Below are 25,726 nucleotides of genomic sequence, written 5' to 3'. Positions count from 1 at the left end.
CTATCTTTTTTTTTCTGTGTTTTTCATTGATCCATTTGTCATTTTGAGGTATAAATCAAATCTTTTCCCCAAGTGTAAATGGATAAGAAAAGAAAAAGAGAAAAAAAGTGCTAGTCAGTCAAATATTTTACTTTTTGTCTAAAAACTATCATCTAAAAGAATTGCACTCTTAACAACCATAGTAGATCTACCAGAAATTAACAAAACATCTAGTGAGTCATTATCTCAATATTTCATGAAATACAACTACATTCAAAGATCTTACCAAAATAATGATAAAAAAAAAAGATTCACCAATTTGCAACCTTCTGAATGATGACCCTTTCTGGACCCCCCTCATCCAATTGTGAGCTTTTTAGTCATATTCTTTTTCCCAAGTTGCTTATTGATTTTTCTGCTTTTGACCTCCATTTTTGCAGCTTTGCTTTCCCACCTTTGAACTTCCTCTTGCGATGATTCATTGCCGTCTTCTTGTCTATCCGCTTTCCTTAGAAGGGTAGGTGTGACTTTGCTTAAAACGCTTCCAAATTGCTTCATCATATCAATCCATGAATGCATGATAAGAAAAATTTTAAAGTGTTTGGTAAACATCATTCATGCATGAATGTATGGAATGTACGAGTAGATCTTGTGGTGTCAAAAATATTTTTAGCAAAAGTTAAAAATTAGTACTTTTAAAATAGCATTTGTGTTTTTAAAACCAAACATGAAATTCGATCATTTGATCATAAATTATAAACTGAATAAAGAGACAAGTATATTTCAAAAATTCAAAATCACATATTATTGAAAACAATAAGCATTTATACAAGTTCGTGATAGCGAAAAAAAGAGTCCATTAAAGAGGCCAATATGTAAGTTAGGAATCCAACTCTGACCCAAAAACTTAAACCATTAGGTTTCGAGCCCTTACTTACATATTAATCGCTCTTTCTTTATCTCTCGAACCAATGTGGAACTAACCCTTTACCCATGAACCTAACAGTTCACATCTAAACACATACTTAAACACTTAATAAGTGTTTTAATTAGATAAACCACGACAATCTTAAGCAAGCACTAAATGAATTTTTTGAATCTTTATGCACTCGGTCATGAACACACTTGACGTATCTATACAATGGGTTCTTATCAGTCCATTGATAAGTGACTAATTTACGTAATAATTGTATGACATTTTATATTATTTTTAGTCACTTTGGTTATATTATTGGAAGAATATGAATCATTTTGGCTATAATTGGTGAAAAATGCTTTTAAGTGATTAAATGAGGTTTTTATCACTTTTTACTTGGATTTTGTGTATTTTGACAGTTTTGACACATTTTCGTATTTCGGCTATAACTTGAGTTACAATGATCGGATTGGGATGATTCTTGAACCCATTTGAAGATAAGAGATAGATCTACAACTTTGGTGAAGACATCTAAATCCAGTTTGAAGGTTTTCCAGGTCAAAATGCCGAATTACAATAGCAAATTTCTAATTCGACTGGTCGAAGCTGGAACAGGGCAATGAGCAGGCAAGGGTATTTCAGTCATATCTCAGCCTACACAGATCCAAATGAGGTGATTCTTGATGCATTAGAAAGATAACTCAAAAGGCTACAACTTTCGTGTTTTAGACATGAGCTGGTTCAGCCTCTAACATCAAGAAAAGATTGGTTGAAGTTGGGCCAAAAACAGAGCAAGTGATCCACACTCGGATCCACTATTCATCCGAACCCTCGGTTGTTTCTGGGTTAGTGGATCCGAGGTACTGTAGCAGCTCGGATCACTGGTCAGAAAAGGCTGCTCTGTACGCGTAAAACTCAATTTCACCTCCACCAACTCACATTGGATGCTAGACATGTGAGAAACATTCCCAGCTGTAAAAGGGAGATGTAATCCTCATTTCTTGACCACCTTTCATCATTAAATAGCCAAATGCATTGCAAAAATAGGGAATGGGGAGTTCATAGCAGAAAAATAGAGAGAGAGCTACGGGAGAGCTTGAAACTGCAGAAATGTAGCTCTTTCATCTCCCTAGTGTTAGTTTAGCTTAGTATAGAGTAGTGTAGCTTTTCCATTCTTGTTTATTATCTAGATTAGGATGAAGATGGAGGATGAAGAAGGCAAGGAAGAAAGCTCATGTGACAAGGGTTGTATTCCTTCCAAACTCTTTATCTTTTGTATTTGATTCCAAGTTTAGTTAATATACAAGTTCTGGATTTTGTGTTCATTATGTGTTTCTAAAGTTTAAGTTGAACTTTCTATAATTGTTAGTGTTTATTATTTGGTTATTTGACTGCTATGATTTGAGCAAGTTATTTAGCACTTTAGCTCTTGAAATCATGATTAATCTGGTACCATTAATTGTGATTATCTAAGGTGTTGTTTCTGCAATGAAAATTGAGATTTAACACTAGTTCAAGAAGTGCTAAACATAGGGAGTACACTCACGAAAGTAGAGGTGCACTTATGTGGTTTTTAGTGATTCATTTCATGTAATTTCATTGAAGAAATGAACTTGTAGCTAATTTCATAACCATGAAAATAGGTAGGGATTAGTTATGAGTATAATTGATTCACTACGAAAGTAGGATTCAAATGCATAAGGAAATTACACCATAATTAGCCTAGATGTAGTATTCAATGATCCAAATATAGCACTTGCATGAGTAGTTAGGGATACCACAACCCAAGGAGCTTTCATTTGTTATTTTGTATAATTTCAGTAGGTTTAATTTGTTATAATTCATTGATAGTCTAAATAATAGAGAAGCTTTAGTAGTACCGGTAATTGCAATGTTCCTTGTGGGATCGACCCTTAATACCCTATACTCGCTCACGATTCGTATACTTGCGATAAATCGCGTGTGGGGTATTTAGGAGTTTATAAATGTAAAACTTGATTAGGATGAGCTTAATTGTATATGTATACTCCGCGCACGTCAAGTTTTTGGCGCCGTTGCCGGGGAAGATTTGGCAATATCGGTGTGAAGAGCAACTTTATTAGTTTAGACATAATATTAGTTATAATGTGAATGTTATTTTCTGTTATTTTTGTATTTTATGTGTGTATGTTTCATTACCTATTTTTCTTACTAATTTTGCTTTTGAGGTTGTTTAAAAGCAATTTTAGGTAATGAGAAGGGTAGGTCAATTTGGAGGACAATGCTTGAGAAGTGGAAGATTGGCAATGGATGGTTACCAAGTGCAAAGCTCCTTCAATAGAGGTAACCAAGAATTTACTGAATGTATGTCTTTTGAAGATGGTTTAAGGTGCTTAAAGGCAAAATTTGATGTAATTAAGTTACAAGTTCAAATGGACACCATGATGCATGAAATTGAGCAAGGGAGGAATGCTAATGCTTTTAATTCTTATCATGTGATTTGTGACTTGTGTGGAGGTTATCATGCTACTAATACATGTACGCAAGCACAAAATGTGGATTATTATTATGAATTAGAGCATTACAATTCTTGTTTTGATCAATATAGTGCTAATTGGAGCAATTCTCCTATTTATGGTTGGGATAATCAATGTACTTATAGTGAGTCTCCTTATTTTTGTGATTACCAATCTGAAAGTGTCCAATATGAATCAAAACCATTTTGGGAGTTGGCAATTGAAATGGTAGCTAATGATTCTAAGCCACCTTGGGAGTTAGCTATAGAAAAATTAGCTAATGTGACTTCTGACCGTTTTGATAGGATTGAGGAAAGAATAGATGAATTAGCTTCTCACTTTGGTAGAATACATGAGCAATTGAATGCATTGTGTGAAGTTATTTCCTCTAATAATTTGCAAAATGATCCTAGCATGAATGGTAGGAATGTTGTATGTGAAAATGGATTGCATTTGGATGAAAATGATGAATTTCAATTGTGTTTTAATGAGCAAATATCCATTTCACATGATAATATCTTTGGAACTAACTTTGAGCCTCAAGAGGTGAGTTTTAATGACTCATTTTTCACCCCTCTTGAGGAGTGCAGTGAAAGTATAGGTTCTAAAGGTATTCCTGCTCAAGATACTCTCATGACATTTCCTTTGGTAAGTTCTCAAGTGGTGCATATTCAAGGTAATATCTATGAAACACTTGGAATAGGTAAGTCACTTCCATTTCTCACATCATTAGTTCATGTGGCTTTTTCTATTAAGTCACCTTACAATGATCCACCAAGGCCTAAAATGGTGGATTATTCGTTAACTAAGCCTCCTTGAAAAATGAGGTGATATAGTCAAGCTATTGACTTTAAAGAAGCGCTTATTGGGAGGCAACCCAATGCTTGTTTAAGTTGGTGTTACTTTGGAGTGATTTTATGTTTAAAGTATAAGTTTGAGTTATTTTGTTATTTTTCATTTGTAGGTTTTGGAAAAAGATGCAAAAGTGACCAAATGAGGTGAAAAAGGCGAAGTTTGATCAAAGATCTCAATACCTCAAATTCAGTAATTGTGAATTTTGATGCATTAAAGAGGTTTAGAATGCATGTTTAGATCATTTTACATGTGCGTGAATGATTTATTTTGACATAGAAATGATCTAGGGTGTATTTTGAAGAATTGAGGTCAAACTGAAAATTGCAAAAATTCTGCAATAAGTGCAGATTCAATGGATCCAAGGCCTCGGATCCATATGGATCCAAGGCCTCGGATCCACTTCTGCAATCAGAGAAAAACTTCGAGCTTCTTGATCCGAGCTCGGATCCATATGGATCCGAGGCCTCGGATCCACTTCTGCAATCAGAAAAAATTTGAGCTTCTTGATCCGAGCTCACTTATCATGATCCGACCTCGGATCCTTTCAAAAACGACCTCGGATCCTTTCCAAACGAAGCCTCGGACCACTTTTCTTCATTCTTCCCTCTTTTTCCTCCTTCAACTCCACTTTTCTTCTTGTTGGTTGCAAGCTTTTATTCTTAAGAATTGTATTTTTGTTTTTTTTTCAAGGTGCATTAATTGAAGTCTCCATTCTTTCAAGTAAAGTTGAAAATTCATCACTTGGACATGGATTCGGATTGCGCAAGTCATAAGGGGAGTATTTTCTTTTACTCTTTCTTTATTTTCCTTTTCTCACATTGAGGACAATGTGAAGTTTAAGTGTGGGGGAGGAAATATGTGAACTTGCATTCTAATGCTATGTGATGATATTTTGTGGATTTAAATGCTTAGAAATATTGGAATTGTGTTTGAATTATTTGCCATGTGGATAATTTGCCTGAAATTGGGTTTGTTGGCAGGGAGTTTTCTTCCATTTATATGGGAAAACTCCGTCAAAATTTGTCTAACATCTTGTCCAATATGTCACTATGGCCCAAAAGTTCTTCAAATTTTTGCATTTTCATTCAAAAAGGGCTAATTTGTTCCAACTTTAAATGTTTATATTCTTCCAATTGTTGAAACTTTATATGTATGTTGGAAGGTTTAGTCCTCATTTAACTTGGAAATAGTATTATGCAATTAGAATTTTTACATTTTAGAAAGTATATTTGGTAAAGTGAGGAAAATTATGCCTATAATTTTACATGTTTAATGAGATTTCTTCTCTTTACTTAATTTTGCAAGTAAGTGATTGATATAGTCGATAAAGGTTATATTCCTCCTTTGATTATTCTTATATATTTTCTAAGAGGGGTTATCTATTTATTGTCCTTTATTTCTGAAAAAGAAAAAAAAAAGAGAAAGTAAATAAAAATTGTTCTACTCCAATGATTCATGTACCGAGTAACCGGGGGTTGGCATCAACAAATGTCGACATTCGCGTAAAAAGGTACTTGAATTAAGAGTATGCATAGCAACTTGAATAAGTGAAATGTTGAGTAACCGGGGATCTTCACCTAAAAGTGTCGATTTTCGCGTAAAAAGGCATTCTCACTATTTAAGTAAAATTTGTGTGAATAAATCCCTCTTAGTTATAGAATTTTGAGAAAAAGATGATTATAGGAGGAGGAAAGCTATAAATTGACTATGTGATTTGCTTATTTGTAAAATTAAGTTAGGGTAAGAGATTAAGTTTAACTTGTTGAATTTAGGGTATAATTATCTTTCCTTTACTTGATATTATAAGTATTTAGTGTAAATTGAATAATTGTATAATGATTATTTTCCAAGTTTTGAGGAATTAAATTGGACAAAGTGCATATATTGTTTCACCTCTTGAATCATTGCATTTGATTATGTGTGAATTGCTTGAGGACAAGCAATGATTTAAGTGTGGGGGAGTTTGATAAGTGACTAATTTACGTAATAATTGTATGACATTTTATATTATTTTTAGTCACTTTGGTTATATTATTGGAAGAATATGAATCATTTTGGCTATAATTGGTGAAAAATGCTTTTAAGTGATTAAATGAGGTTTTTATCACTTTTTACTTGGATTTTGTGTATTTTGACAGTTTTGACACATTTTCGTATTTCGGCTATAACTTGAGTTACAATGATCGGATTGGGATGATTCTTGAACCCATTTGAAGATAAGAGATAGATCTACAACTTTGGTGAAGACATCTAAATCCAGTTTGAAGGTTTTCCAGGTCAAAATGCCGAATTACAATAGCAAATTTCTACTGGTCGAAGCTGGAACAGGGCAATGAGCAGGCAAGGGTATTTCAGTCATATCTCAGCCTACACAGATCCAAATGAGTTGATTCTTGATGCATTAGAAAGATAACTCAAAAGGCTACAACTTTCGTGTTTTAGACATGAGCTGGTTCAGCCTCTAACATCAAGAAAAGATTGGTTGAAGTTGGGCCAAAAACAGAGCAAGTGATCCACACTCGGATCCACTATTCATCCGAACCCTCGGTTGTTTCTGGGTTAGTGGAACCGAGCTCGGATCCATACGGATCCGAGGTACTGTAGCAGCTCGGATCACTGGTCAGAAAAGGCTGCTCTGTACGCGTAAAACTCAATTTCACCTCCACCAACTCACATTGGATGCTAGACATGTGAGAAACATTCCCAGCTGTAAAAGGGAGATGTAATCCTCATTTCTTGACCACCTTTCATCATTAAATAGCCAAATGCATTGCAAAAATAGGAATGGGGAGTTCATAGCAGAAAAATAGAGAGTGAGCTACGGGAGAGCTTGAAACTGCAGAAATGTAGCTCTTTCATCTCCCTAGTGTTAGTTTAGCTTAGTATAGAGTAGTGTAGCTTTTCCATTCTTGTTTATTATCTAGATTAGGATGAAGATGGAGGATGAAGAAGGCAAGGAAGAAAGCTCATGTGACAAGGGTTGTATTCCTTCCAAACTCTTTATCTTTTGTATTTGATTCCAAGTTTAGTTAATATACAAGTTCTGGATTTTGTGTTCATTATGTGTTTCTAAAGTTTATACCTTGGGTTTGGTTGAACTTTCTATAATTGTTAGTGTTTATTATTTGGTTATTTGACTGCTATGATTTGAGCAAGTTATTTAGCACTTTAGCTCTTGAAATCATGATTAATCTGGTACCATTAATTGTGATTATCTAAGGTGTTGTTTCTGCAATGAAAATTGAGATTTAACACTAGTTCAAGAAGTGCTAAACATAGGGAGTACACTCACGAAAGTAGAGGTGCACTTATGTGGTTTTTAGTGATTCATTTCATGTAATTTCATTGAAGAAATGAACTTGTAGCTAATTTCATAACCATGAAAATAGGTAGGGATTAGTTATGAGTATAATTGATTCACTACGAAAGTAGGATTCAAATGCATAAGGAAATTACACCATAATTAGCCTAGATGTAGTATTCAATGATCCAAATATAGCACTTGCATGAGTAGTTAGGGATACCACAACCCAAGGAGCTTTCATTTGTTATTTTGTATAATTTCAGTAGGTTTAATTTGTTATAATTCATTGATAGTCTAAATAATAGAGAAGCTTTAGTAGTACCGGTAATTGCAATCTTCCTTGTGGGATCGACCCTTAATACCCTATACTCGCTCACGATTCGTATACTTGCGATAAATCGCGTGTGGGGTATTTAGGAGTTTATAAATGTAAAACTTGATTAGGATGAACTTAATTGTATATGTATACTCCGCGCACGTCATCCATAAAGTCATGAAAATGCGTCACACTCGGCTGTGAAACTAAGTGGTTCCACTCGACTTATAAATAGAATCAAGTGAAATCTTTGTATGTTCAAATAAAATTTTCTTGTTAGTCATAGATCAACTACTCATGATCGATAGAAAATTTTCCGTTTATTACACATGTTGATATGGAAATTTTGCATTGTATAGCACCAATAAGAGTACCAAAACCACCCAAAAAAACAAGGTAAATGATAAATGTGCTCCACAATTGTGTTCTGGCGCTCCACATCTGCAATTTTTTGTGTGAAACGACAATGTAACCCTTTGGTTTTCTTTGCTCGATCATCCAAGGACAGACACGGCACTGCTGCTGACTTTCCTCAAATGATATGTAGCCCACCATATTCTCCATTACAGGACCATCAAACAAATGGAAATTATAAAGTCCGTTTGGATTGCTATTTTCTGATATTTTTGTAGAAAAATATATTGTGTGATGTATGTGAAATAAAAAAAGTGATTAGAAAATATACTTATGGAGAATATTGAAATTTTTAAAAAAAATTTCAATCTAAACAAACGTTAAAATTTTTTTGGGAAATATGTTTCCTAAAACACCACCATAGATCCTAAAAATGTTCCTTTCCCATTCCTCATTCCCAATTCCTTGACTGATTTTGTGCTGGTCCTTCAACCACGAGATCCTATTCACCAATATTTGTTATTTTCCACAGGAATAAAGTTCACATTTGGATAGATTCAATTTTCAAAAACTCAATGATCCAAATTGTATCACACCATCTCTCCAAATGGTCCAGATTTTTAAACACCGGGTCTACCCAAGTTTTGACCCTAGAATAAAGTATCACCTTCATCCATTCAAGCACAACTCCTGGGTCACATCTATAGGTGACAAACAAATCCATTTAATTAAATTTACCCATACCCGTCCATAAATAGATGAGTATGGATATTTTAAATTTTTGCATATGGGTATAATGGGTTACCCAATATTACCCATTTAATAAATGGGTATTATTGGGTAACCCATCAAACCCAATTAACCCAATTAGAATTGTCTTCCCCCAAATCTCCTCTCTTCCCTCACCCTTTTTTTTTCTTCAGATTTTTATTTTGTCATAATATTAACTACTTGTGTTTCATTATTATTATTATTATTTATTGATTTTATCTTATTATTTTATTTTATCTTAGTTTGTTAATTTGCTCATTTTTCAGCATTACCAATTTATGATAAGTTTTAATCTCTTTTCCTACCTTTCCAAAATAAAATTTTAAATTTACATACGAAAAAATGCTAGGGGTCCAAAATTTTTGGATTAAATTTTTATGTTAACTTTTATAGTACTTAGTTCAAATTTTTATATTCTTACTGTTCAATTATTAAATAGTGTATAATTTTGCGACACAGAGTATGGATGGGGAAAAAATTGATAATTAGGCTTATTGAACATTATAAGTAAATATTTAAAACTAATGATGGATGCAAAGGGTGGTATAAATTAATAACCTAGTTTGGCAAAATGAATTTAAATGAGTTTACAAAAAATTAAAATAAATGGATTATAAATGGGTAACTGGGTTATCTAATTCATTTTTTGACTTACCCATTTATACTCATCTAATTAAATGGATATAAATGAGTTAACTCACTTATACCTATTATTTATTTTAACCAATTCAAATCCGTTCAAGTCATCTATTTTGACACCTCTATCCGCATCCTGGAACTATGGGTAAAATACACAGGGATTGATTGCAAATAGATAGTGACATTTCACGAGCAAAATTGGATTCTGTTTTGCTAATCTTAAACTGCTAATGGCGATTTCCTTTTGTTCTACTTTATTATTAGCATTTTTTTAAGAACTTTATTAAATTATTTGCATTCTGCATTTTATAAAAAAAATTCCACTTTCTTTAGTCTTGGGTGCTTCTCACAAATGAAGTGGTTGGAGAAAAGGGGCCGTTTTAGTTGAGAATTATGAGTTGTTAGATGAGATTGAAAGGCCGAATTATAAGGGTTAATATCACTTTACCCCCTTAATGTTTGGTGTCACTATCAATTTTCCCCTTAACATTATCTTTTAGTTACTTTACCCCCAAAACTAACGGTCAAACTTAACGGAGTTTGTTAATTAAAGTAAAAAGACATGTGTAACTCTTAAAATTATTATCACTTTACCCCATAAACTATAGTCTCATTATCAATTTACCCCCTAGAGTTATTTTTTAGCTAATTTATCCTACCATTAAACCAACTTAGCAAGTTAAAAAATTTTAGAAGAAAATACCCTCCTCTTTGCATAACAAAAATAATAAAAAATTTTAGAGTGGCTCTTCTCCTTTTTAATATTAAGAAAAAAGTCAAAGTATTAATTTCTTTATTCTTGGCAATCTTATTAATATCAAAAAAGAATAGAAAGATGGAGAGGGGGAGGGGGAGATGGAGAGAGCTCAATTCTTTTTTTAAAAATTACAAATAAGAAAGAATTAAATACTTTTATTATTTTAAAATTATTTCACTTTTCTGTTTATTACCAAATTCCAATCCTAATCCCGATAACCTTAATGTAATACGATAATGTTAGACTTTTCTTCATTTTCTTTCTTTGCAAAATCTAATTTTCTTTCTTCTTCTTTTCTATCCCTTTTTCTTTTCCTAGTATTAATAAGTGTGAAAAAAGAAATTTGAGAAATTTGAGAAATTCTTTTATTTTTATGTTTTTCAATCTCTTAAAGTGAAAAAAAGAAGAATAACCATTCCAAACTTTTTATTTTTAATTATATATAAAAAGGGTAAATATATTTAAAAAAAAATTTACCATACTAGTTAGATTAACGATGAGGTAAAATGCCTAGAAAATAATATTAGGAACTAAAGTGATTGTATCACTATAATCTAAACGAATAAATTGATAATAACAATGTAATAATGCTATAAAATAAAAGTGTATTTTTGTCTAAAATTTCTTAACATGTTGAGTTGAATTACTTATGGGGGTAAAGTGATTAAAAGATAACGTTAAGGGGTAAATTGATAGTAGTGATATAGTTTAAGGGGGTAAAGTGATAATAACCCGAATTATAATGATGCCCCGAGCATTTTTTGTCTCAAAAAAAAAAAGAAAAAGCATGAGACAGTGGACCGCGAGAGTACTTTTGTGGTAATGTGGAGCGCATTTATCACTTTCCAAAAAAAAGGCAAAGTATTTTTATGTTATCGAAAATTTTTTGTGATGACAAATATATTTTCCAATTATCAGAGATTGTATTCACATTGATAAGAGAAAATTTATTGATTTGAAACAATATTATTCTGGAAGTAAAATATTAGCTGTTGCAATACTACCACCACCACAAAAAGCATTCATAATTTCAAATTTGTTTTTTACAATGAGAAACGGCCGACAAGGGTGTCATAGTGGCTTTTGGTCTTTGGATTAGCATTGGAGATAGATTTGATGAAAGCCATATAAGCAAAGAGAGTTAAAACTTAGTACAACTCATGATATTGATTTTTTTTTTTTGAAAGCTCATGGAAAATTAACCTCTATAAAATCACTAGGCTCGACCCAATGATCAGAGAAGCCCTCTTAAAATTCTTCCCACTATTAAATTCAAAGTTCAAATTCTAGACTCAGGTTCCGTTTGATAAAACTAAATCTGAATTTTAAAGTCTGAATTCTGAAATCTGAATACCGAAATAATTAATTTGTTGAAATTTAAGCTCTGAAAAGAAATATATGAATGTCTGAATTTTAATGCTAAACCTATTTATACTGTTTGATAAATATTTATAATTGAATGCTTAATAAGTTTAATTTGATAATTTTGCCCTTATATCTTTTCATTCAAAAAAGAAATAGAACTTATGATTTAATTAGCTTAAAATTGTTAGGTATGAAAATAACAGTATTTATTTTTAAATCAAATTGATATAAAAGATGAAATATATTATATGAGGAGTATGGAGAAGATGTGAAAGTCATTAAAAAGGGAGAAAAAGAGAAACAGAAAATCGTAAGATAGAGAATATCAGGTTGTTGAATTAGATAAGAATTTTAAACATAATTAATAAACAATGGTAGATTTGGTAGATAAGATAAGATAGTTGAAGTAATTCTATTGATTCTTATTAGAACTAAGCATTCAGTTAGGATTCTTATGTTGAAAAAAATACACATAAGTTCAGCATATAGATTTTCATTTATCAAACACTTAAAATATCTGAATATCTGAAAAAAAATTCAATTTCAGTATTTTTTTTGTTATCAAATAGACCCTTAGCGGCCCCCAACGAGCAGCTCGTTTGGTTCTGTCGTATGCTCTTTAGCGGCAAATCCTCAGTTCAACCCTCATTGGTAACGTGCTAGCATCCTGGGATAGGGCTCTGTCAGTCACAAGGGATTAGTCTAGTCCACAAGACCAGGACACCCTTACGTCGAAAAAAAAAAATACCCTTAGCGGTTAAGGATGAGAAGGATATGAGAATGAGAGGGAAGGTGAAAAAGAAAAAGTTAAAAAAATAAATTTCTACAAGCCACACACTTAGAAGTGGTACAGTAATATTTTCACTTTGTTTATCGTTACAAGATAACCCAATTATATCCATTTCCTGAGGACTGTTTTGATAACTTCAGTTACAAAAAAGCTAATCAAGGGAATATGCACTTACTATCGTCTTTAGAACTGTTCAAAATACAAAATCTTTTTAAAGCTTTAAATTATAAAGTGAATCTTGTTTGATATGCTTAACAATATGATACGGGAACTGTTACAAAAGAATGAATGGTTACTCCGTTAGTCAAAATTTATTGTTTAATGTCCTCTAATATTCAATCAAAAATCATATCTTGCTTTCCTCAAGTAAGAAATTATAACTATAAAATATTAGAAACTTCAAGAAAACAAATATGCCTATAATACACACGTGCTCTATTCTTTCATCATTTTTTTCTTTTTTAGCAAAATAATGAATAAATAACATATTTCAATGCTCTTCCCCCCCTACCTCTTTTTTTTTTCTTTTTTAGTGTGAATGAGAGGGTACGAATTCGGAACTTCTCACTTACCTCGTTAAATCTCATGAAGGTTACATCTAGGGCCATTCTTAGGACACTAACCTAGGAGGGTCACAATTGATAACTTATCTGACATAATTTTAAGAAACCCTCTAGAGCTTACAATTAGTTTCACAACGTATTAGCTCTCTTACTGAGTTACTGTCCATTCACTCAATTAGAAATGAAAGATTTGGAAATAACAAATAGTTGAGGGAGCAAATAGAACAAGACATTCTTTAGGGGAAATGTGAAACATGACCTCCTCTCTTTTTTCACAAGCCAAGAAACAAATGGAGATTTTCTTTCGAGTGTATATTTTCTAATTTGAATTCAAACAAACTTATTCAAAAAACAATAGCGCTCTTCTCGTATGCAGTTGAGTCCACTTCTTGAAAGTTTCAAACCCTAACAACTCCTTCTTCAAAACATTTTCACCAAACATTATCCAAAAATAACTCTGGAAAACAACATCAATGGAAACAAGATCTGCTAAGAGAAAGAAACTTTTACTAAATGCCATATCTGAAAAAACCCCTCAAGGTCACGAAGACCGGATCAGTGATCTCCCTGATGCTGTTCTTCATCATATTCTTTTCCTTCTACCCATCAGATCAATTGCTCAAGCCAGCATTCTTTCCAAGCGATGGAGGCAAATATGGTACACTTTCCCTGATCTCGACTTCACTAGCGTTGGTGCAGTTGCTGATGCTCCCGTTAAAAATGCTACTGATTCTAAAAAATTGCATTCTTTGCTGGCCAAAGGTGCTGAATTCATCAGTCAGGTTTTAGCTCTTCGTGATCATAATAAGTATTCTGACTTAAGGGTCCTCCGATTTCGTGCTTGTTTGAGCTTTTCTAGCCTGAATGGCCTAATCAGAAGAGCCATAAGGTTTAATGTTCAAGAACTTGATATTGAGGTTACAACAAATGACTTCTTCAATTTCCCACGCAGTGTTGTACTCAGTCAGTCACTGAGGATTTTTCGGTTGAAATCTCAATATCCTGGTTTTCGATTGCCTCCCGTTACCATTCTTAAGGGTGGATTTGGATCACTGTTGTCGTTGTCACTTTCACGTGTGATTTTGTATGATCAGCCTTCCCTTCTTAATTTGTTTTCAGGTTCATCTTTCCCTATGCTTAAGAAATTGAGTTTAGAAATATTTATTGGATTGAAGCATCTTAGTGTTAGTTGTCGAGGCCTTGAAGATTTAACCTTAGAGAATTGTTTTCAGTTAGAAGATTTGGAGATCTGTAGCCCAAAACTTGAGAATTTACGGATTGTAGGTTGCTTTGATGCTTATAGTAGTAGTAGTTTGTTGAAGATTGATGGTCCAAGAATTAAAATGATCTTTTGGTCGCATAATTCTATCCCCGCAAACTGTTCTGTGGAGAACTTGATTTCTTTGCATGAGGCGTTTGTGGGTTTTTTTGTGCTTCACGAGGACATGAGTGCAGCAAAGCTTCGGAGTGTATCCAATTTTCTGTCTGGACTTTCTCATTCACAGTCTCTTACACTTGAAAGCCCATGTATTGAGGTATTTTGCTATTCACTTTTCACTTTTGTCATGAGACATTCCTGTTCTTTACCATATTTATTATATCTTGCATGGCATAGGCATCTCACTAGTCAAGATCAGGCTGATGATGCAGATAAATATGGCAATATATCTCCCAAAATTTTCTTAGTGTCGAGATGAGAAAAAAAAAATTTTTTTTTAATTACGAGATGAGAAATAGAACTGTCGAGAAGAGAAGGGCGTCCATCTGTCAAGGTTATAAAGTGCATTGCTACATCTCAACTGTGCTTGAATATATTTCTATTTTTGAATCTCAAATATGGTTGTAACATCAAATCATCAATTGTCTCAAACATTTCTTTTGTCAAGGCAACATTTGACAAATGACAACCATTGTTTGATTTCCCCAAGCCATGTGGCTTTGATGAGTACATCAGTTTTCTGTTACTGTTAAGGGACAATTGCTTGGACCCCTAATGAATTTATTCTGTATGAGCAAAGTCCATGATTCAGTATATTTGCGAGGACTTAAATAGTTGCAATGCATTTCTAAACTTTCAAAGAATGATTTAGCCTTGAAATAGTTGGCCATTATATCCATACATCTAAAACACCAAAAAACATACTATATATGAATGATTCTTTTCTATGAGTAAATGATTTTGAATTTTTATAGTGGAGATGTCTTAGAGTTTAAAATTTCCGTAGCAGTCTGGTTGATATCCCGTGCAAGTGTGCATCTGTTTTGTAGAGGAAAGAGGCAAGTGCAAGTATATGAACAACCATAATATTTGGTCATTCGTTGAAATCAAGAAAAAGCAAATTGGACCGTGCTACATATTCCCAAATCTTCAGTATTAATATTGCTCCTTTTTCTCAAAAATTTTTTCTAACAAAGATTCTTCTATCTTTTGGTTGCAGATTTTGTCGAAAAACTATCATTTTGGTGGAGTTTTCCAATATCCTTTTAGTAGACTCATATCCATGGAGCTGCAGACCGGTTTCAATACACATAATCTTCCAGGATTAGCTGGTTTGTTCCGCAATTCGCCCAAAGTTCATACGCTCATCATGAAAATTGACGAGGTTCAAAATGCTGAAAGGAGAGTAAGTACTGATTCTGGCATTTTCACCCGATTTCGGTTTGCTCCAGTTTCTTTTCTATAATATATAAATAGTTTCAAGACCTTATTCTTGTTGCTGTATTTCTAGAAATGGAATAGGGACCTCTGGGAATCATCTAGCTCAGGGGAAGAAAGATTCTGGGAATCACAAAGCCAAGCTATGAACTCCTTCCTTCATCACTTAAAGGTGGTAAAGATCCATGGATTTTCAGAATGTGAGAATGATATTAGCCTCGTGAAGTTTTTGCTCAAGCATGGAAAGGTTTTGCAAGAAATGTTTCTCAGCTCAAGTCTCTCGAAGCCCGGAAATTCACTTGAGCGGGAGAAAATAAAGTCACAGATAATGGGATTTTCTCGTGCTTCTTCCAATGCCAAGATTTGGTTTCAGTAGGCTATCTTTGCACAAGTCTAGATCATGTTTGGAGCTGATCAATTAGAGGAATGAGTTGTCTTAGTTTGTCTTAATATTTGGTGTTATTGGATCGCAGATGATGTTACTTGATAAGACCAAAAGTTATGCAATAGCCTATCAACTTGTGACAATCTGAATTTCTAGCCCAAAATGTCTTAGAAAAGTTGCTAGTTACATGTCAAGTCTTAAATCTCTCCAGCATATATGTACACAAAAAATGGGACAATTGGAATCTATAATGCTTTAAAAATAATCAGCATTTGTGAGGTTAATTTCCTTGGAAAACTGTATTTGTAAGGTCATCTCATGATATTTCACATTTTGATAACTGGAAATTGTGGTTTCTGGCTTGCCTATAACATATTTACCGAGGAATGTTTGGATCTGCAATCCAATTTCTAGGTGTAATTAAATCGCAACCTTTTGAAGTTACTGCTGGACTTTCCAGCCTGCCAACTAAGTATATATGTTTACTTTGTACCTCCACCAAAGAAGTCAGAAACTACAAAGAAAGAAGCTCATTTGCTTTTTGCCTTTTCTTTCTCCTCATTTCAAACAAACATTACCCTTTACTAAGATGTAATTACTGTAACATACTTACGATGGATTGGTATCACATGGTTCTAGACTAAGATGTAATTAATTAGCACGATTTTGTACTCTCACAAAAGACTCTAAACAGTACCAATCGTGTACCTATATTTTGGTCTGTATGAAATCTTTTTGATTATCTCATACCCACATTTCTATATTTAATAAGGACCCCCACCTTATATCCAGCATTGGCTTACGCCTACATGGTTTAAAATCCCAAAATGCTTAAAACATCATGACTATCTTCTTGTTTTATCCAAAATTGCTTTTATGCCGACAGCCAGAAATGGAACTATCCAGCTCAAAGTTTCTGAGATCAAGAGTATAACATGGCATTTCTACCATATAAGGCAAATCTTATCGATCATAATCCTCTAATGCACACACAAGGAACTGCTAAACCAGCAACCACCGACACTGTGGCAGGAAAATGTTCGATTGTGCTACTTTGTCCTTCCCAAGTCCTTTGGGAAACACGAGCCAAGAAAGAAGGAAATTGTCGAATGGACAGGGATCAGCTCATGCATGGTAATAGTAGCAAACGTAGCAGCAGAAAAAGACAAGGCTCAGTTATCTTGCAAATGAGAACAAGAAAAACGTGCAAAAAAGTCACATTCCAAATGTATAGAGGACTTTTCATTATGTGCAGTTAATTCTAAACCATACTAAAATAATTGAATTGCTGGTATTACATCTGATTTGTCTCCACAAAGTGTAGTGGGAATATGGATGGAGTTTCATGATGAATCATTTGCGTCATGGACACAAGAAATAAAACCAATTTCTAGAGATAGCATTTCAGCTGCCATTTTCCAATAATTGGCACATAAAGTTAAGGGCAAATTACATATAACCCCTTATAGTTTCGTCTATTGCCATATGACCTTCTTAACGTTTCAAAATATCCACTTCAACCCCCTATGATTTTGTATAAAGTGAAATTTTGATGGAAAATAGCCTGTGTAACATCATTAATTAAAATAGGGTAAAATACCAAAAACTTTATATGGTTTGCCAAATGTTTGATTTAACTCTCTCTAATTTGAAAATCTACACTATAATTCCCTGTAGTTTCAACTAAATTGACGATTGAACGGAAAGTATCTAATCTAACGATTGTACGCAAAATGTTAATTTTGCCCCGTATAAATGAACTCTCTATGGTTTGACAAATGTTCAATTTAACTCCCTCTAATTTGAAAAATTACACTATAGCACCTTGCGATTTCGACTAAATTGAAAATTGAATGGAAAGTATTTTACAAATAGCAAGGGCATTATTGATATTTCACATATAACCGTTAGATTTGATGCTTTCCATCTAATTTTCAATTTAGTTGAAATTACTGGAAGTTATAATGTAGGTTTTCAAACCAGACAGAATTAAATTGAACATTCGGTAAACTACAAGGCTTTTTTGGTATTTTATCCATTAAAATACCGATAGTACACTTACTTAAATGTTAAATCAATTAATGACTTAACTACTTTGTATAAAAGCATAGGAGAATTACGTGGATAAATGCAAAAATCACAGGGGGTAAAGTAGATATTGATACAAATCATAAGGAAATTATATGGAGATTAAAATTTTATTACATGCGCTTTTAGAGCGTGTTTGGTATAAATGCCATAATTGATCGGGCATTCAGCCCATTTTCCACTGTAAACAAAATCATAGGAGGATTATATGACTATTTTGAAACCTTAGAGGGGTCATCTGACATTGTATAAAATCATAGAGGGATTATAAGTAATTTACCCTAAAGTTAATATGAAGTCCATTTAGTGGTTTCTCCAATAAATGGAGCACATGTTTTGAGTGAGTTAGTTGTCCTTGCAGGAATCCCATTGTTACGTTGCTAAAGAGCAAAATAAAAGTCATGTTTCAATTCTTTTCGAATTTGGACTATTCTTACCTTACAAAAGAATCATTTATAGAGATTAGTTAGAGAATTAAGAGGGTGTTTTAAGTTCAAAATCTAAGAAATTTCGATTTGATGTAGAGAAATAGTGGCATATGTGGTGGTGTTATTGAGTTGCAGCTTTCTATTTCAAAATCCTGAAGATGTAATAATAATTATGGATAAGAAATGGAATATAACTCCTCATCAGCAGTCTTTCTCCGAGAGGAAAAAGCTAACAGCACACAACAAAGATCTTAGATACTAAGAGTGTATTGTACATGCTGAAAGAACAATTCTTAATACACCAACTAGGAATTGCCCCTCACAAAGTACGTAATAGGATTTCATACTAACTTTTTCCTAACTAATAGCCAAAAGTGCAAAAGCCATTGCTGATTCTTCTCCCTTTCAAGAAAGTTACCTACATGTTTTCAGCAGCCTTTCTTCTTGTTTAGTTGGTGCACCATTGCTTGTGACCAGGAGACCACTTGGGACACTTTGGACTGAAGTAATTGGAAACAGCTCCAGAGTTCAAGATCTCAACAATTGGGGCATATTTCACACATCTTGGTGCCTTGTACTGATTAATTGATGCACCATTGCTGATAGCAAAGTCCATAACTTTATCAAAAGTTCCATTCTTTACTACCTTTATTTCCAATGGACCAATGGAATTGTCTGATACTCGTCCCTGACGATACACACTGTTTAGTGATTCCTCAACTGTCAGGCAACAATCTTCAAAAACTGATTCAGGAATTGACTTCGCACTGTTGAAGCCTATTTCCCAATATAAAACGTAATGTCCTGGAATAGTGGATGTGTCTGCATAGCTTGTGTACTCTATAAGAGATGCATCAAATTGCAAGAGATGGCTATTAGCAGCTTTTGTGACAGCATTATGGAGCTCGACCTCGTCTGTTTTATCTGAATCAATGCTAAGAGCAACATTCTTTCTGCATATGAAGGTAAATTGAGGTGCCTTGTTCTTGAATCCAGCAACTCGAAGAATGTCCCCTACATGATATCGATAGAGCCCTGAAATTCACATGAGAACATCAGAACTCTGTCTTCTTTGCTTTAAGTTTTTCAAAGACGCCCAGTACAAATCATTCTTGAGAGTATTTTGTGAAATATAAAATTGATTTCAAGGGAATGGTGTCAGAATTAGCTTTTTATAATTGGACAGAACGGTTATACCTTGACATAGTAACTTTTATTTAAAAAAAAAATCAAAACCAGCTAAAAATAGCAAATAAAAAGGCTTCACATTGTATGCTAATTTAATAAATCTCACCTGCATAAGTAGTTATGACAAGCTCATAGTCCTGTCCAAGCTGCACATCAACAAGATCAACTAGTTTATGGTGCTTGTTAGGGTTGAGAGGCACAGGTTCATATTCTGAGGTCACAGGCAGGAACTCAAAATAGGCCATGGTAGGAATAATAGTGTAAACAACCTCACTTGGCATGCAAAGAGGGTTAAGGTTGACTCCAAAGTAACACTCTGAAGAAGCATACATGGTACAAACCAATGGGAGATTGTTGCCATAGAAATTGAGTGTATCAATATACTGAGACATGGTACCAGTGACAATAACATCTATGTATTTTGTGTTAGGCCATATTCTTGGAATGATGCCTTTCCATGACTCCTTTCTACATTCAATCTCTAAAACTTCTGCCAGTTGTGGATTTGGTTTAAGAATTTTCACAACAGCTTCTCTCACTGAGGGATCAATTATTTCAGGGTTTAGAGTTCCAGTACGAATATCATTGCAAAGAAGAGGCCAGTGATTTTGGAGAAATCGAATAGCCCTGATGAAACCAGAAGCGAAGACAGCTCCAACACGAAGAACTTCATCCTTTTGACACAGCCCACAAAGCATTTGAGAGTACATGCTTTGATAAGAATCTGAGCAAAGAATTGCTTCATTTGGGCTAGTGTAACTGGCGTAAGGATCATAAGGTCTGTCCCTAAAGTGTGAACTTTTGTAGTAACTAGTTAAAACTGGACGTGCCAGAAGACCACCTGGTGTCTTAGCTTCTGATTTGACAAACAAGAAGTACATCCCCTTGCCCTTATCCAAATCAAGAACAAACTGGTTCATCACAGGCATCAGAAGGCTGTACAGCAATGACCTCCTTCCTAGCTCTTCTTCAATTGTTGGCATCAATTTTCTTTCTCCCCCGGACGTGCCAGAGCTACATGCCAAGCAAAATAAAGTTAAAAAAAGACACAAAAAAGTTTGTGATAAAATCAAAGAGAAGATGAGAAAGTTGCTCCTGTTTCGTTACTGTAGGACATCTGTCCATGAACTCGAAAAGAAAACAAACATAACGATCAATTTTAGTATTGGCAAGATAATTGTATTGGCAAGATATTATAAAATCAGATTAAATCGACTATTTACAGGTATAATAATGGTAAGAAGAGCCTTGTACTTATCCGGTCTGTGATGAATTAAAGTTTACTTTTGTATAGCAACTGAAGATGGACTAACCTTGTTAGGCACTCTGAGATGGGCTGAGAACAAAGTATGGGGGAAGTATCACCATTGGCTATACGATCAACATCTGGTTTAAGATCATCATACGTGACAACTGGGAAGGTGCTCTTGAATGTTTCATAGTCAATCTGTCCATTGAAGCCATGCCTTTGCAGATACTCAACTCCAGCATTACGCGAAAGAATTTCATTAAGAACTCTTCTTTGAACTTCTTTTGCATTGCTAGTAACATCTTCGATGAATTGAAGAACCTGTTGATTCTTATCATCAAGACAACTCTCCTGATGGTTAGTTGATGATATCTTAGGTGCCTCTGGCATGGCTTGAATACAACAAGGAAAAGAAAGTCAAGCTTTGGGGGATGTGGATGTGTATGATATCTTTGAGGAGGAATGAATCCAAGAACCAAGTGATATATATAAAGGAAATAGTAATAGTTATGATGTATATTTTGTCTGTGTATAAAATTCAGATGAGTTATCACACAGCGTTGATGATGATACATAATCAATATATAAACGGTCAATTCAAATAGTAATGGTTACAAAGATTGACCAGTTGAAGTGTATTATATGGTCCATAAATCAGTGTCTATCATAGGCATTAGGCATTCTACAAGACTTGACCAGTTAAATTGTACGATGATAAAGCCCTAAATTCTTCTTCGAATCAAATAAGGACTTGGGAAGATATTTGTTTAAACGGTTTGGGATGGGCATCTGATTAACAAAACTGCACCACTCATTCTATAAGAACTATAGATAGATCTTCGTATCTCCAGTTAGTGCTTCAGCCACGAGTGGTGTATTTTAAGAACAGCTAATCCAAACAGCTAACCCAAAATCAGTTAATCCAAACAGCTAATCTAAAAACTCATTCTATAAGAATGAGTGGTGTACACACGATTGTAATATAGATGAGTATACACGATTGTAATATAGATGAGTATAGATGAGTGGTGCAGTTTACACGTGTAGTCGTGTTTACATCTGTAGTTCTATAAAAACACCACTCATTCTATATACACGATTGTAATAATTGTAATTATATATATTTACATGATGAGTTAGATATAATCTAGATGAATTAACGAGTGTCTATTAATCATCTGTTACAAAAATCCTTATTTAAATATTTGATCAAGACAGGCACTTTAGTTGTTCAAGGTCAGAACAATGACTATTTAAGTTTGTCTCACAAGAAAAACATATAATGCATGTTATTGAAAATTATCCTAATTATTAGCTCAACTAATTTAAAAGGAAAAAAAATTGTGTGTTGAGTCTAATGGCTGTATTAAAGATCAAGAAATCAAGAATACCAAAGCTAACTCCTTTTTTTCTGAAGTTTTGATTCTAAAAAAAAATTCTGGCTGATTTGCCTTCTTTTGTATTAATGGATGCCATATATGCAGATGATTTAATGATTTAATAAACTAGTTTCCTGATCCTGTATTAAAAAAAAATCTGGTTGATTGTGCTAAAATCCATTGCCAAGCCCATTACCAATTTACCATGCTCTAGAGTACTCTAGGATCAAGAAAATCCTCCTTCGCTATAATAGAAAATGTGACACATTATTGCTTTCAATATAAAACCGTTGACATTTCAATTTGTCACTTCAAGAACATCGCTACTTTTTGGTTTTGAAGTAAAACCAGGAAACAAGTGGGAAGAAACTTGGCCACATGAGGACAAAATGAACAGTGGAAAACCGGAAGGAAAAAGGTTATTTTAGAGCAGCATTTGACGATAAATTTGCGGTAAAGAATACTGGGTACATGGGTGCATGTAGTGCGGGTGCTGCTTCAAGGACCGGCAAACCCACCCGGCGCTTCCTTTGAGTGACAGGTAGCTTCAGTTTCACGGTAAATTTCTCCGTCCTGCCGACACACACTCTTAACAATATCTTCAAAGATTTTTTTCACATTGAATAATGAAATTCGCTATATTAAATTTCCTTCGCGCAATCCCGTGTGAAAAGATTTTTATCTCAGTATTTCATTAAGGGTTTGGCTAACTGGAACCGTTATTAGGAAGGGTCTCAGGTGTTAATTTTTTTTTAGTAAAAGTAATATTAATCTAGAAAAAATATCGAAATGCGAGAGCGCAACAAATATAGTGCGTACATTCGTATATTGAGTTAAGTATAATTTAGATATATTAATGAGTGCCTCACGCAACTATTAGGGAAACAAAAATCATTTTGCAAACTATCATTCAATCAAGTAACATGATAGACAATTATCGGGGTTGGCAGAGAGGGCCATTAGAATCTTTCTCGTTATCAAGTTCAAATTTTGAATTTTAGTAATTGGGGGTGGGGAGGGTGAAAGGATTAAAAAAAAAAAAGAGTAACATGGTGGAATAGCACATTTTTCTTTTGAATAGAAAACTTCTAAAGAAGATCTTCCTAACTTAATTTGAGAGATAAGAAAGGTCTTTGGTTGGAAATGGGAATATAGGGAAAAATTGGGGACTGATGAAGCAGATGGATTTAGACACGTGTCCACCCATGCTGTACACAAAAAGCAAGAGACGTGGATAGTACAGGATAAAAAACTGGAATGGGCATCAGCATTAAACAGAAACTGTTAAAGGATAACAGCTAATCCACCTGCTTAGACTTCTATGTGTATTCTTAATTGGTCAATTACTATAACATTTTAGTATTGATGATTTTGGCACAAGCTTTTTGCATAGAATCATCAAGTGATAATAGGCTTTACATCCTGATAGTTTTAAAAAGATGCCAAAAAAAAAAGGCAAAATAAAGTGGAGCATTATGCGAATCATAAGATTTGTAAATTTTGATTTTTGCATGGCTAAAGAATGTGTATGAAGTCAACGAGGTCTCGGTCTAGTGATCAAAGTTGAGATCTCTGAATTTTGGAAATCCTGAATTCAAGTCTCACTAAACATGAATTTTTTTTCTCCTACTTTATAGGGGTTAATTTTGTAGTGATATTGAGTTACACTTGAGTTAATTTGAACTATAATTTATTCATATTGCTCTCACTATTATGGGTTCATTGTTGTATATATCAAAGAAAACCAAAATTTTTCTACTTTTGACTTACTCCTAGCATAGACATCCTATGAATAGGGTACATTGATAATCTACATTCCTTAGACAGTTACAAAACTTAAGAATTTTTCAACCTTTGCAGGTCAACATAGGGAATAGTAACAATTAATTTGAGGGTAACTAGCTCTCCGAGAACCATTTTGATGAATTGGCAAGTGGACTTAATTAATATTGAAGACATGGAAAAAAAAAAAAAAAAGAATGTTGAAGCATGCATTGGGGTGCTAATGTTTGTTGTCGAGGGGATTCAGATTATGCATATACAGTTGTACTCCATTACAGCCAGCAAAACAATCCGGATGCAAACGTTGTAGTCAAGTATGCCTAACAAATTAATGAATTGTGGTCCAAAATGCAACTATATAAGTTGGCTTATTTGTTATTTGTCTTGTTTTCTGGGACCTACGTTTACTTTTAGCTGCATCAAGGATCAATGTGTTCATTTGGAATAGGACAAAAGTGGCCTTAAGCTATATGGCTAATAGCATTATGTCAAAACAGATACAGTACTTTGAAAGAAAGTCCAAATTAAAATCGTAGTGAAAAGATGTTGAGCATTTATTTCATGTATTCATTTGGAATATAGAAGCACAAATAGCTAGAACTTTTTCTAATTTCCATGAAAATCTATCTTCACTAGGAGTGAGAAATTTGATTTAAGTATTTGAAATCCATCCAAATTGCACTAGTTGTTTAGATTGCTTAACAGACATTTAGATTTATCATTTACCAATTATCAGAATACATTTTAAATATTATAATAATTTATAATTTGTAAGCTCAAATAACTTATACACATAAGTCTAAGCAATTTGAAAAATTTGAGAAGATTTCAAATCTTTCGTCAAATCCCTCAACGCTAAAACCCCTCATGAAATGAAAATACTTTGTTTCATACGGGAATAGTACCACCAATTAGGTACATATTTCTGTATTGCATTATCTCGAATACGTTTACCACAATCTGTGACATTGCTTAGAATCCCTTGAAAAAGGAGAACAAGATTTGTTTGGCCTCCTTTGGCCATGCAGTAAATAACGTAGAAGTCACTACTTTCCAGAAAATGATCCAAATCCCTGATCTTCAAAGCTCAAAGATCTCATCTGATGCTTTCCTAAAGTTTTTGTTTGATCAAAATTCTGATAATGTATTTTTTTTCGTTTGTTTGATCTTAATAAAGTTTATGTAATTACATTCTTAAATAAGAAAATCTTATGCTGTGGAAGGGTTAGTTTACCAACCAAATGAATGGTTAGAATTATTTTTTCATTCTTGAAACCACAACATCAAATGACTACAATAATAATTAAAAAAAGGTGTATTTGGATAGTATAATTTGCAAATAAGATTTCCAAGTATTATTCAGCTTACATCATAAACAAATATTTTTAATTATTTCTTTATCTCACATATATCACATCACATCACGTGCGTCTTTGAAAAGAATATCTCAACTGACTTGGTTATTTT

At 33.6% G+C, this 25,726-nt stretch overlaps 2 protein-coding genes across 2 annotated transcripts; one reads left to right on the top strand and one right to left on the bottom strand.

Annotated features, from left to right (window-relative positions):
- Nucleotides 1-13,577: 13,577 nt before the first annotated feature.
- Nucleotides 13,578-16,136, top strand: LOC113770008 (putative F-box/FBD/LRR-repeat protein At4g03220). Its single transcript, XM_027314353.1, has 3 exons — nucleotides 13,578-14,639; nucleotides 15,543-15,728; nucleotides 15,834-16,136. The coding sequence occupies exons 1-3, from the start codon at nucleotides 13,578-13,580 to the stop codon at nucleotides 16,134-16,136; spliced, it is 1,551 nt and encodes a 516-aa protein (XP_027170154.1).
- A 2,973-nt stretch (nucleotides 16,137-19,109) lies between these two features.
- LOC113772485 (indole-3-acetic acid-amido synthetase GH3.6-like) lies at nucleotides 19,110-21,488 on the bottom strand. Its single transcript, XM_027317088.1, has 3 exons — nucleotides 21,163-21,488; nucleotides 19,956-20,863; nucleotides 19,110-19,696 (listed from the first exon to the last, which is right to left on the bottom strand). Exons 1-3 carry the CDS (start codon nucleotides 21,486-21,488, stop codon nucleotides 19,110-19,112), a joined length of 1,821 nt encoding a protein of 606 aa, XP_027172889.1.
- Nucleotides 21,489-25,726: the final 4,238 nt, after the last annotated feature.

This window comes from Coffea eugenioides, chromosome 5 (assembly GCF_003713205.1).
Source record: "Coffea eugenioides isolate CCC68of chromosome 5, Ceug_1.0, whole genome shotgun sequence".
Lineage (NCBI taxonomy): Eukaryota > Viridiplantae > Streptophyta > Magnoliopsida > Gentianales > Rubiaceae > Coffea > Coffea eugenioides.
The sequence above is the reverse complement of the archived record's forward strand: the minus strand, read 5'-3'. Positions and strand labels throughout refer to the sequence as shown.

Bases quoted from the DNA above. Each gene is read 5' to 3' on its own strand.
- LOC113772485 (XM_027317088.1), bottom strand. From the start codon at position 21,488: ATGCCAGAGGCACCTAAGATATCATCAACTAACCATCAGGAGAGTTGT. The intron at 20,864-21,162 runs GTTAGTCCATCT...CTTGGCATGTAG, and splicing joins ATCTCAGAGTGCCTAACAAG to CTCTGGCACGTCCGGGGGAG. The intron at 19,697-19,955 runs GTGAGATTTATT...TGTGAATTTCAG, and splicing joins TGTCATAACTACTTATGCAG to GGCTCTATCGATATCATGTA.
- LOC113770008 (XM_027314353.1), top strand. From the start codon at position 13,578: ATGGAAACAAGATCTGCTAAGAGAAAGAAACTTTTACTAAATGCCATA. The intron at 14,640-15,542 runs GTATTTTGCTAT...TTTTGGTTGCAG, and splicing joins TTGAAAGCCCATGTATTGAG to ATTTTGTCGAAAAACTATCA. The intron at 15,729-15,833 runs GTAAGTACTGAT...CTGTATTTCTAG, and splicing joins TTCAAAATGCTGAAAGGAGA to AAATGGAATAGGGACCTCTG.